This window comes from Branchiostoma belcheri, unplaced genomic scaffold, assembly GCF_001625305.1.
Source record: "Branchiostoma belcheri isolate BF01 breed outbred unplaced genomic scaffold, Haploidv18h27 scaffold121, whole genome shotgun sequence".
In the NCBI taxonomy this organism is placed as follows: Eukaryota; Metazoa; Chordata; class Leptocardii; order Amphioxiformes; family Branchiostomatidae; genus Branchiostoma; species Branchiostoma belcheri.
In genome coordinates, this window is record NW_017802614.1 from 1 (window position 1) to 13,149 (window position 13,149).

At 42.9% G+C, this 13,149-nt stretch overlaps 2 protein-coding genes across 3 annotated transcripts in view; one reads left to right on the plus strand and one right to left on the minus strand.

The window, feature by feature from the left end:
* The first annotated feature begins 3,975 nt into the window (after positions 1-3,975).
* LOC109463064 lies at positions 3,976-10,363 on the plus strand. Of its 2 annotated transcripts, none has more exons than XM_019759769.1 (9): positions 3,976-5,927; positions 6,137-6,403; positions 6,690-6,857; positions 7,057-7,236; positions 7,478-7,559; positions 7,846-8,321; positions 8,520-8,789; positions 9,161-9,247; positions 9,500-10,363. In XM_019759769.1, the coding sequence occupies exons 1-6, from the start codon at positions 4,047-4,049 to the stop codon at positions 7,890-7,892; spliced, it is 2,625 nt and encodes an 874-aa protein (XP_019615328.1). In that variant the 5' UTR covers positions 3,976-4,046; the 3' UTR covers positions 7,893-8,321; positions 8,520-8,789; positions 9,161-9,247; positions 9,500-10,363. The 2 variants fall into 2 exon arrangements, with proteins under 2 accessions (XP_019615328.1, XP_019615327.1); XM_019759768.1 differs by having other exon boundaries at positions 7,865-8,321.
* A 369-nt stretch (positions 10,364-10,732) lies between these two features.
* The window catches only part of LOC109463041 (histidine N-alpha-methyltransferase-like), a 6,488-nt gene continuing 4,071 nt past the window's right edge, over positions 10,733-13,149 (minus strand). Inside the window, exons 4-6 of the mRNA XM_019759730.1 lie at positions 12,084-12,202; positions 11,623-11,755; positions 10,733-11,423 (exon numbers count right to left, since the gene is read on the minus strand). Coding sequence (XP_019615289.1) covers positions 11,215-11,423; positions 11,623-11,755; positions 12,084-12,202 — 461 coding nt within the window. The 3' untranslated portion in view covers positions 10,733-11,214. The remainder of the gene's footprint in view (positions 11,424-11,622; positions 11,756-12,083; positions 12,203-13,149) is intronic.

The following is a 13,149-nucleotide window of genomic DNA, read 5'->3' on the forward strand; positions in this document are numbered from 1 at the left end:
GTCAAAGCCTGTTGCAGTCGCTAGCCTCTCATTGTACACCCCTCGGAAATGGTCCACGTCAATTCTACCACTTGGCTTGTCTCAGGGAAGTGTCCACCACAGGTGACATCAATGAGGCCTTGGAGACCATCTCCCACTATGCAGATCTGTGTCATTCCTCTCTTGGTCTACAACAATGGCCAGCAAAGGGACTGTGTAATGATCAGGCATATAACTTACGACCTGGGACACAGTGTGGCAATGGGTGTCTTTTTGGTTCCAAGAAAGCAGATCAGTGCACATGTTATCCTGGTTACTTTGGTCAAGACTGCTCCTTTGCCTGTCCTGGAGGGTCAGACAATGCCTGCTATGGACATGGTGTATGTCAAGAAACTGGATCTTGTGTCTGTGAAGAGAACTGGAGAGGGCTGCCAGACTGTAGCTCCTGCACTGATGGCTGGAATGGAACTGACTGCACCATTGCTATAATGCCTTTGATAAGTTCCACCACTTCTGGAGTAGCCACAGTCACAGCAGCATCCTACTACACAAACTTTAATGGTCTTGTGTTTACCTTCCCCCGCACTAGGCGAATTTCATCTAATTCAGTCAAACAGAGTTGGTGAGATCTTCAACCTACAGGTGTACCAAACTCCATGCTTCTCAGGCTCAACCTGTGCAAGTGCACTTGGCCTCCAAATCAACGAGGCAACCTTGGCCATCATTGGTTCCATCACTAGCAATGGAAGTACAAACATCTATATCAATAGACAACCAACACCTGTCCTAACGAACCCTGTTCAAATTGGCTATCAGTGGTGGATCAAAAGCCCTTCAACATATCTATACATTATAGAAGGGCCACTAATGGAAATCCAACTCCGAACCATAGGCCAACATGTCCAAATCTCCATAAAGGCAGATGTCTCAATGTGACAGGCATTTCACAGGGCTGCTTTGGCGGCTGCACATCACAGGAGATTCATCCATCCATGACCATTGACGAAGTAACCCAAGAGTTCATCAATGGAGAGCTGTCAGAAACTTGGAGGGTTACACCTGAAGAGTCTCTGATCCTCCACAACAACTATACATTACCAATATTGTCTGGTGGAGAATACTGCTTGTCCTTTAACAATGCAGGTAGTCTCACTCAGCCGATTTATGGAGTGTTTGCAAGGAACTCAAGCACTGGAAGTGTATCCGAAGTCATAGTTGATTTCATGATCAAACCTGCTACATATGGAGGGACAATCCTTGCCTATGCTCATCATAACACCTTTGCAATCACTAATGACTGCCCAATGAGAATTTTCTTTGGAAAGACAGTTGTTGAAACACAAACCTGCAATGAGATAGACTTGTGGAATCAGGTTAGATTTATCATCAAATTTAACAAGCAAGTCACTGAACTCTACCACTGGAAGGCTACTGGACATGCCTCGAGAGAGGAGATTGTCAACCCTGACTTTTCACTGTTTGTAGATGGCGGCATTTTGTCCCTTGGGCAGTGGCAGCCATCACCTGAAGCAAGTGATAAGTTTCCAAACACCAGCTTCAATGGACTCATAGAAGAGTTTAGGATCTGGAAACAACACTTTCATCCTTCAACAATCAAGGAGACCACTAGGCTCAACCCTGTTGCCCATGCATTCTCAGGTGCATTGTCTGCTCTGTACAAGTTTAATGAGGGAAGTGGTGACATAACCCATGATCCCATACACAGAAACCACATCAACCTACCAAATCCACCATGGCCACGACCACAGTGGACATTCTCAGATGCTGAACTTCCTGTTCTTCGAATGTCTGACACCCTTCCCTCCAAGAGTATGTTTGTTGACAAATCATTGGAAACAGAAAGCAAAAACAATACTGCTCAGTGCTTTACTGTCAAATACTATCCTTCAACACTGTCAGAGCTTGGGAGACAGTTCATCACAGCTCTTCTATCTAGCATGCCTGCAGGATGTGTCAGTCACTAGTGATATCACAGCAGCATTTGGTCCAGTAGTTGCCTTTGCTGAATACTGTGATCAGATCCTCAATACTGGAGGGACAGTTGTCCAAAGCCTTTGTATCCTTGCTCAGAATTACACCACACCAAACTGGTTTGAAAGCACTTGTACTGACTGTGCTTTTGGTACAAACATGAATGGAGATTGCCAATGCCAAGATGGCTTCTGGGGTACAAACTGCACCAAGGAGTGTCCTGGTGGTGGTTTGACACCTTGTAACAACCATGGAGTTTGCAACAACGATGGAACATGTGCTTGTGAGCTGAACTGGTCTGGACACAATGACTGTGGCACTTGCTCAGATGGCTGGATCGGGAGTGACTGCTCTGTAGTCATATCAACTACGTCCAGCACATCTCAGTTGATTCTTCATGGGCAACTCCTCAGCTTCGGTACATTTACCTTCTTTGATAGCGTTACCATTTTCGGACATCAAGAGGGTGCCTACCTTCTCCTCAGTCACACACATTTCCACTTCTCTTTGACCATTCGTGAAGTCATGTGTGTTGAAGTATCAGGAAGCATGTCATGCTTTGACAGCATTTACGTCACATATGGAGGAACTGAAGTTATAATACTGGCATCCCTACTCACCACTGATGGCAGCATAGGCCACATCATTGTAAACCACCAAACACAACCAGTGGATCATGTGATGGCTATTGCTGACAACTTCCAGATCAGTCGTGAAGATGGAACAACCTACCTACTGTCATTCAGTGACATTGATGTACATGTGTCGCTTGTTGTCCTGAGCAGTCATCTCCATGTGAGTTTGACCGTACCAGCAGCATTCTGCCGTGATTCATCGGGCATGTTTGGAAACTGTGGGGATTCCACCCTTGATAAGATACTGGCCGTATCATGTTTGAATGAACCTGCCACCTGCACTCCACATATATCCCAATCAGCTGTGGACGCATTCCTTGCCACATATGAAGTGCCTTTCTATGTCAATGTTACTGATGCCGAACATCTTGTCCCTGTTACCACAGCAGGCTACTGTTTATACTTCGAGGACAGCATCATAACCTCCAGGCCTCTCCATCAATTTCCCACAACAACTTTCACATTTGAAATGCTGATCAAGCCTGTCTCGTATGGTGGGACCATCCTATCCTACACAACATCTCAAGTGTTTGCCATTCTCAACATTGCAACAGGAATTGAAATATACAGTGGTGAAACAGTACACACCACAAACCTTGTGCTGGAACTTGGAGTATGGAACCAAATTGCCCTTGTGTGGCGCCCTGAATTGAACTTGCTCGAGTTCTATCTTTTCAATGCAGAAGGCCAAGTGAGTATCAATGCATTCTATCTAAATACTGGTGTCTTCAATGGAGGTGGTATCCTTGCCTTTGGTCAATGGTATGCCAGTGGCCTGGACACAGTACCTGATGCAGCCATCTCTGTATTTGTCGGAATGATTGATGAGATCCGCATATGGGAGGGACCAGTCAATCCATCCATCGTTGCAGCAAACTGGGGAGTGAACGTGAGGCCAGGATCCCCAGACCTTGCCATGCTGTGGTCTCTTAATGAAGGTAAAGGTGAAATTGCCGGAGAGTCAGAGAGTGAGCAGCATCTGTATTTCCCTACTCATAATCACCCCACCTGGGTTGTTTCTGATGCTCCCGTCTCAGGGGAACAGGATTCTCCAAGTCTTGCTCTAGATCCATCAATTGCAGATGCCAGCAACTCCTCTTCTAATGGTACTTCTCCAGAAGATGCTGCTGAGACATGTAGGGAGCTGATCTTCTCCAAACCATTGAAGCGAGAGTGCTCTGTGCTCACTAACAGCACGTTTGACACCTTTTACCAGCTGTGCGTCATGGAAGTAGCTCTAACTGGAGACAATGAAGTTGCAAAGACTGTTGCTGAAGCACTGATTGCCTACTGTGACCAACTTCTGGAAGGGACAAGTATTCCTGACAACATACTCTGTGGTGACACCTGCCCTGCAGACTGTGTGTTTGGGGAGCTACAAACACATCCATCCATGTGCCAGTGTTTCCATGGTTACTGGGGTACAGACTGCTCACATCCATGTCCAGGAGAAATCAGCAACACTTGTGGCAATCATGGAACATGCAACGTCAACAGGGAGAATGTGTTTGTGAAGAAGGATGGGATGACAGCAGTGCATGCATGCAATGTGAAGTTGGACTGCTTGGCTCAGACTGCAGTGTTGCACAGCTCAACACAACAATAACTCCAGTAAGTCAACAGAGCAGCAGTATCACCATTGGAGTTTTCACCATTTTTGGTTACTTCCATGTTACAACCTTTGACGGAGCTGCATTTGAGCTCATGACAGCGGGTGCCTACTCTGCATACATATTCAATGGATTGTCTGTGCAGTTGTATACAACACCATTCCCGGACATGTGGCACGTGCAGGTCATTACTGAAATATCAATAAACTATGGCAGTCTCACCATCTCAGCCTCATTGTCATCCATTACCAGTAGCCAAATTGTGGTGCAGAAGAATGATGGAGGGGGATGGCAGAGTGTAGTTGTTGGCACAACATTTACCCACCAAAGTGTCACAGTAGAATGGATCAGCACCGACATTGTGGAAGTAACATACCAGTCAACTACTGTTTACATTGTGATGATTGCTGACATTCTGTCTCTGGGTATCCTGGCACCAAAAGATGAACTTGCCAGTGGCTTGTGTGGTCCATTTGATGGGAATATGATCAATGACCTGTCTGACCTGCTGATGGATCCTGCTGATGTGGCAGAATTTTTGGATAGCGGTCTCTCACAGCCATACTTGGAGGGAACTCTAGGTCCTGCACACAAGGTTGATACACCAGACAACCATCTACACTTGGTGCAAACTACACCTAGTCTAACCACTGGTTATCTCCTACATATTGACAGCAACCATGTCTACATCGAGAACATTGGGGTTATTGTTCTCCACCAGCTGACAGTTGGCGTGTGGGTCAAACTGGATGTGACCACAGCCACACAAACCATCTATGTGATCAGCACACAAAGGGGGGAGATTGCTCTGCTTGTTGTCAGTGGCCACCTGGAGATCCTTTGGCAAGGCCAGACATTCACAACAACACTTCAGATGACAGCAAGCATCTGGACATACCTCTGTGTCACCTGGAGAGAGTTTGATGGACGACTGGAGCTGTTGCAGTTCCATGGAGACGATGAGTACAGCTTCACCCACACGGTTGGAACTGTGGGGCAACTGACACTCAGTGGTAGTGTAACCATCGGACAGTATGTTGTTGCAGGTGTCACAACACCAGGAAGAGATTATGTGGGAGATGTGGACAATCTTATGGTTTGGTCTTATGTCCTTCATCAAGAGGAAATCACAGAGGTTCGTACCACATGTCCAGTGGAGGAGATGCCTGGTCGTGTGCTGAGTCTAACGATGGATCAGGGACATGGTCAAGAGTTTTCTGTTGACATTAACACACCATCAACAAACTCTTCTAGAACCCGGACCAGATCCCGCGTGCTTTTAGTTCCTGCTGATTCGCCACCAGAATGGAGACCTTCTGATGTTCCTGTGGACTGTGATCCTGCTGACAACCCTCCCAACAGTAACAACACCATCCAAGATGAGGCAGTGAATATTTGTGATGACCTTTTCTACACTGGCATACTTGCAACTTACTGCCAAGATCTGACAGCTGCCACGATGTTCTACCACCAGGCCTGTGTGCGTGATGTGTCTATTAGTGGGGACATTGGACATACAAATGTGTCTGTGAATATGTTTGCTCTCCACTGCAAGACCGTACTTAACGTGGATGAATGCAAATTGGAGAACTACTTCAACTTCTGTAGAGAAGAGGCTGATTGGGAGTTCCCACTGTGGGCCATCATACTCATTGTCATCATCGTCTGTCTGATTGTCTTCATCTGCTGCTGCCTGTGCATCATCATTTGTGTAAGTTCTTACCTTTGTTTTATCAAAATATCCTTTATGGAAGGTAAGGTGCTGATAACATGATAATTATTACTAATAGTCAATTGTGTGGCAGATGGTGAAGTTCTGTTAATTGCAAGCTGGCTCTTGTAGGTGCAAACTGTCCTCAATGTAGTACATCTCCCTTGATACAAGACATTTTCTGGAACTTCTTTTGTATTTCAATGCAGGTTAAGAAGAAGAACAAGAAAAGGAAAGTAGATATGTCTGTAGCTGACCTGCAGCTGGCTTATGTCATGAACCCTACATTTGAGGAGCTTGAATGGGATGAAGCTGACACTCGACACTCGAAAACAGCAGTGGACACCATGGGAGTTGCACCGCTGCTAAGGCTGCTCCCAGACCCTCTGCGGCAGAGCTGGGTGGGAGAGGAGGGAGAACCAAGGTTTGGAGAAGAACCAGAGGAAGATGGCAGCACATCCAAGATGGGAAGTAGGGTAAGGAGATGTGTACTGCTGCATGCAGTCTATCATCTATAAGTTCTCAAATCATTAAATCAAAACCATGTACATCGTTGAAGAGATTCATGTACCATGTACAGTTTTCATTATTTCAATGATAATTCACCACTTAGTTCTAGATGGCCGTTATTCCAAATATTGATTATTATAACTTGAGACTCAAGTTATAAGTTGAGTGCTTAACGTTACATGTTTTGTATGAAGTGGATTTTGTACAGCCTATACTCACCAATCAACTGATTCCCCACTGCCTTGTGATTAGGTGACTCTCACAGATGGTGCCTGTGGTACTGTCGAACCACTTGCATCAAGTAATGGGCAAGTACCCAAGAAAAAGAAGCAAAGAAAGAGGAAAAATGAAGTGGAGGAGCTTTGCCTGCCAGAACCAAAGGAGCAGCCAAGTGGGAAAGTTGTCCTTCCTCCACTTAAGGTGAAAACTTTTAAATGGTTATAATGGATAAGTCATCTAATGAGACATGTACTTGTATCAGATACATTGTATGCCAAACCACTAAGCATCCTTTGAAACAATATGTCATGTACTCTTTATGCATGCAGTCTATCGTCTTCAAACTTGCTCTCGTCTTAGTTAAAATTAGATCTTTAGGTGTTTTATTTTTTTATGACAGGGTATGGAAAGACCTGGAGAAGGGGATGATGTCTTTACAAGCATGAGTGGACAAACTTTGCGAACCGACTCCGCTGCTTCTCTTCTGTTGCGGGACAGCCCACGTCAGCTCCTTCCCAGTCAGCAGCCACCTCTGGGGAAACCTCCTGTTATGTTTGAAGAGACTAACAGAGACAGTGAGGTTGGAGCTAATTTTATGTGTACTGGAATATGACAAGAAACAATTTGCAACAGTTTTACTATTTCCTTCACGGATGTCCTACCTGCTAGCACAACTGTACTATCGTGTATTGATGTTTTTTGTGCAATATATGATTGTTTGATTGGCCAAGTGGTTATGGATAGTGGCAAGTATTTTCATAATTATGTACTTTTGGTCTATTGTCATCCTATACTATCATTCTAACATCATTTCATTACAGTGTGCTCCATCACCGTTTGCACTGCCTCCAAGACTGCCAGCCCCTGAGGAACCAACAAAATCATCAACCAACCTGTCTGATGGTAAAGTTTAGACTTTCAACTTCTCTGTAGTTGACCTTTTGGTATATGTACACGTATTAAGATAGATTTGCTAAAACTCTGCTCAAAGTCTAGCTATCTGTTCTGAATATTGTGATTACTTAGCACAAACATGCTTAAGGGTATACTGTTAGAATATTAAATTATATTATGATGAAAGATGTTGCAATTTTATTTTTTGTTATGTGATGATGATTTTTAATAGACAAACTATGGTACAAATCACAATTTTTTCCTTCATGCTTCCGTATGTATATTTCTGATCCAGATCATGCTGTTTTTTGCAGAAGAGACCATCTCCAGCCCCACGAGTAAAGATGGCCCCCAGGATGCCCCTCCTGTGAGACCAAGGAGACGACGGTATAAGAAGAAAGAGAAGAGGGAGTCTCCTCGGGAACCTCCAGTCCAAACAAGCAAGCCTGAAGAGACAAATAATTTCAACAAAACTGAAGCAGGAGGAATCGATTTCCCAGAGGAGCTTCCAGAGATATGGAAAGTGGTCCTAAGATGCCATGGAAACGGCCAACATCACCCACAGCACGGCCAGAAACTCCCAACAGTCGACCTTCAAGTGCGACATCGAGACCCAGGTCCGCAAGAAAGGTGGCACCAGAAACAACTGTGCCTGCTGAAAGTGAGAGGACCTCCCGTCAGCTTCCTTCACCACCTCCAGAATTCACTTTCAGCTCCAGACCACCGCAACCGGCAAAGATGGTAACAGCATGGGATATGTCGTCAGACCAGGTAAAACAGGTGTACATGTCCATCCAACCAGTCTGAACAAAGTGTCAATATGTAACAATATATCTTGATAAAGTTGTGTAGGCAGAAGGAAAGTACTATCTATTTTGTGTTTTACTGTAAAAGGTTTATGCTGTAAAATATATATGTTCCTGAAACATAAGTTTGATGAGTACCATGATGAATTTGTTTTTGCTACAGCCGGACATAGAGATGAAAAACTTCGAAGCAGTCCCTGAGCATACCCTCCCACCTCTGAGAGAGCCACCTCTGCCTGAGAGGGGAATGTCCTCTCTATCATCCACAAAGAAGCCATCCAGGAGGACAACCTACAGTGGCCCAGTGTTACCACCAGATCCTCAACTGTTTGGGGCTATACCTGAAAACAACTCTGAGTCTAGAAGGCTGACTATTGTCAGTGGAACTTGTGCTCCAATATCAGATGATGATGATGATGAGGAGGAGGAAATTGTAAGTTGGGAGCTTTTTGCATGATTGTATAATTGGTTGAGAAAAGTATGTGCATGTATTACACACTACATTATACTGTATGTATTAAATATTCCCAGCCTAGCAATTAACATATTACAAGGTTATCACAATGTGTACTGTGTATATTGTGATATGTGGTCTGGAAGAGTTATCCTGCAATAATGCTGTTATCATTGACATGCAGTAAATTGATTAGTAATACATGTATATCAATTACTAGTATCCAGTATCAAATTATGTTTTATGTAAGCAAGTTACATTACCTGTCTGTGCATTGTAATGTCATGTTGCAGTGACCAGAAACCCACTTATGAATGTGAGTCATTGTCACATACTGCATCTTTGTGCAGATCATACCAGTTCCCAAAGAACAGACCCCTGAAGAAAAAGCCAGAGCAGTGGAGGTAACAACCAGGGAGATGTCACGGAAGAATGAGGTAAATCTGTTTTTTTTTATGTTCAAGTAGCACCATTTTATGTCAGTTTCAATCTAATTATTTTGCTTGAGATGCTACATTTTTGTACACTACATTCCATTAAATGTCCCTGTTGAAGTACATGTGTAGATAAGATGTATTTCTTGTTTATCAAGTTCCTGAAGATAGTTCACTTTAGTCCCTGGGTAGGTAGTTTGACAGTAGAATTCTGTGTCTGCCTTTTCACATTCTTTTGGTTTCTGATTGGAATAGGTTCGCAAGAATGCCCGCATGCTAGAAGATCGCAGCTCAGCATGGAAGAGCATCTTACTACCTCTGGACAGTGACGAGGAACTTGTCTAAAAACTAGCAAAACAGGGATCTTGTGAAACTTAAAAAAGAAATGAGTGGGAATTTGTAAGAACAATGGCTACCAATTCATGAGACGTTTTTATTTAAAAGTTAGCCAAACAACAAATGTTTAAAACAATGATTAAGAATATAGACCATTTATCTGTCTTACATACTAAATAAAGTTGATTTAATTATTTGATACTAGAGTGAAGTGTGCTTTGTTTTAAGTGACATGTATGTTAGAAACTTAAGTTTTCACAGTAATAGTTTGTGTTTACAATTACAAAGACAGCACATAGTGCATTTGCTTTTGTTGCATTCATAGAATGGTCTAGCAGTTGCATTGAAGAATTTGGTTGCTGTTTTATGCACTTTTGCATTTAAAGACTGGTCTCAAGCAGTATAGAATTCAATGTACCTTTGTGTACTAAATTGATTTCTAATGATTCATCATAATTTTTAACTGATTGATCATAATTCAATGATTGATACTAGTGTACAAGTAAACATTGAATGAACAACATTTTAGAAAGCTTGAATATAACATGGCTAAATGATAAAAGTATGGTTCAATATTTAGCTGTGTGTTTCTGTATCTTTATGATTTTTTATACAATCATTGATGCTTACATACTTAACACTCCTTAGGATACACATATTATGAAATACCACAAAATCTCTTTCAAAATGTATTTTAAACAACCAAAATCGAAATGAAGATGCCTTTGGTTCATCTATCAGTTATTGAAGGAATAAATATCTACCATACTATAGTATTGTGAATTTGTGTGTGGACTGTGTTTATGTGCTGTGTTCAGCGCCAAGGACAGGTGTGTTTGTGTGTATATGGTGTTCAGCACCAAGGACAAGTATGTTTGTGGGTGTACAGTATCCAAGGACATTTGTGTAGTGGATGGTAGTCAGCACCAGGGACAGATGTGTTTGTGTGCAGATGGTGTTCAGCACCAAGGACAGATGTGTTTGTGTGTGGATGGTGTTCAGCACCAAGGACAGATGTGTTTGTGTGCGGATGGTGTTCAGCACCAAGGACAGATGTGTTTGTGTGTGGATGGTGTTCAGCACCAAGGACAGATGTGTTTGTGTGCGGATGGTGTTCAGCACCAAGGACAGATGCGTTTGTGTGCAGATGGTCTTCAGCACCAAGGACAGATGTGTTTGTGTGTGGATGGTGTTCATCATCAAGGGCAGATGTGTTTGTGTGTGGATGGTGTTCATCATCAAGGGCGTGTATAACTTTTGCTTGGTTTGAATCGTAGCGTACGTTGGCTTATGTAGTTTATTCTGGATGGAAAAACATATGATCATACCCGCAACTTTCATCTAGATTCAAGAACAATGATACAGGATTTATTGTTTATCATGATAAACTGTTCTGGGTGGTCAGATATTTTATAACCTTTGCCATCACTCTTTCTTCTTTTTGTGTCCACATCAATTTTGATGTATCCAAATGATGTCATCAAGTCAGTGTGGCCTAATACAAGATGAAGAAACTTTTACATAAAAACAGAGTATGTTCTGGCACAGTCCGTGATAGTTAAATCTAGACTTGCATCTATCTTTCCTAGCTTCATGTCTGCAGCACAAATACAGTTTTAATTCTCCTGAGAAAGTTAAACAGACAGTCTTCTGACGTCTGCAGGTGCCAAGCAGATGACACAATAATTACCCTCATCATTTGCCCAGCACGCATCTACTGCAAAGCCGCTCCTCTCCGCTAAGCGGCGCAGCTGCTTCAGGTTCCACTTGCAGCTGGTGTTCGGTCCGTCGTAGAAATAGATTCTTTCGCCATCTTGAAAGTCAACGTCGAGGCCAAGTTTTCCTGAACCGGGGGAAACAGTGGCTTAAAGAATACAGATCTGCAAAATCGTATTGTTAGCTGTGGTGCAGAAACTGTAGTTTGAATGTACACTTTGATATTTTACCCTTAATCCATACAAATTGAAACATGATTCTAGAACATAACCACTGAAAAGCCTTGCGGGTGAGTCATGGACTAATTAATAAGTAAGGTTGCTCACCAAAGTGCACCCGTTGTTTGCCGGAGCTGCTGAGGGACAACTGAACATAACTTGGTGTGTCCCCATCTGCAGGGTTCTCCACAAATTCGAAGTTGTACTTGAACATCTCATGGTTCATATCTCCCCCAAAGTCCTGGATATGGGATGGATGAAACAGGAAAAGAATTGCGACCAAAATTGAAAAAAATGGTTGAACAATAAAACAATGCCTATAGCCAACATCCTCCCGTTTTGACTGCACTGTCAACAGTATAACCACTGTCTACTGGTCTCAACATACCTGTGCCTTATTTGTGCGAGTATCAACAACAGTAACGATAACCTTATTCAAACGGTATCAACATGAATTCGATCTTATTTAGACAGATTGTAGTACGACTGTAAACCTGCCCAGTCATATATCATCACGTCGACATTTGTCATCTTATATACACTCAGATAAATACCAAGGTGCCCCTTACCTTATTAAGACGTGAGATCAGGTTGTCTCGCCATATTGGAATCCACTGCTCGCCGTAAGCCTCAGACAAAGTTTCTCGGTCTGTGTTCATGTCGACCCCACACACGAATCTGTCCTGTTCTACATAAACAGTGGTGCAGGGCATTAAGCCTATACTTGTCTGACCAACAGGAACAGAACTCAGAAATACACAAGAAAACTGCAAAGATAATTGTAGGCTAAAAAGTAGGCATTAGAGAAGTGGGTAAGGATTGTTTGAAAATTGTGAGAGAAGGTGCTGCTCTGACATCTTGTGGTAGTGAGTTCCAGACAAGCGAACCAGAGTAGGCTAGGGACCGCCTATAAACCTCTCTCAAGGACATTGGTACCACTAGAAGATCGGAAGTACTTCGTTCAGTGCTCCTGATATCTCTGTCCCTGCAGCTATCTGTTGCTATCCAAGTCCAGTTCATGTCCTACATTCCAAATTTGTTTGGGAGTAACGTTACATGTATGTGATATTCTTTCTAGATCTTTTTCTCTTGGAAACAGACTATCTTTGGCTGTGTATTTCGTTACCTTCAGTTAGGGAAATTGATCATGAGGAACAAAATTCAATAACCTATCTCTTTGTATGAATGGAGCTAAGAGGGGCACATATATCTGTATAGAAACACTTGACGAAAGGGTTTCCTGGGTCTAACTTTTAGTTAACTTGGTCGTAATCAACTGAAAAATTGCATTAACCAAGTTATTAATGGCATTGTGAATGATGAGGTGAGCAAAGTGTAGCTAGTAGGTAATAAATCGTGAATCTTCCCATCTTCTCCAATGTTAGAAAGTGTCACTGATGTAGCTGAAACTTCATGATGAGTACTTTCCTTGAGATACAAAAAAAAAAAAAACAGTTGTACAATGTAACTACTGCGCCCTGTGTAACTACATAGTACTAGTAGGCACTCTACCATCCAAATCCATACCCATACCAACTTTAACTGCCTACATACCACTAAGCTGTGCCCGGATGTCCTGAAGCATCTTCAGCTGCTCATAGATAGAGACATCACCAATGCTGGAGCCCAGGACAG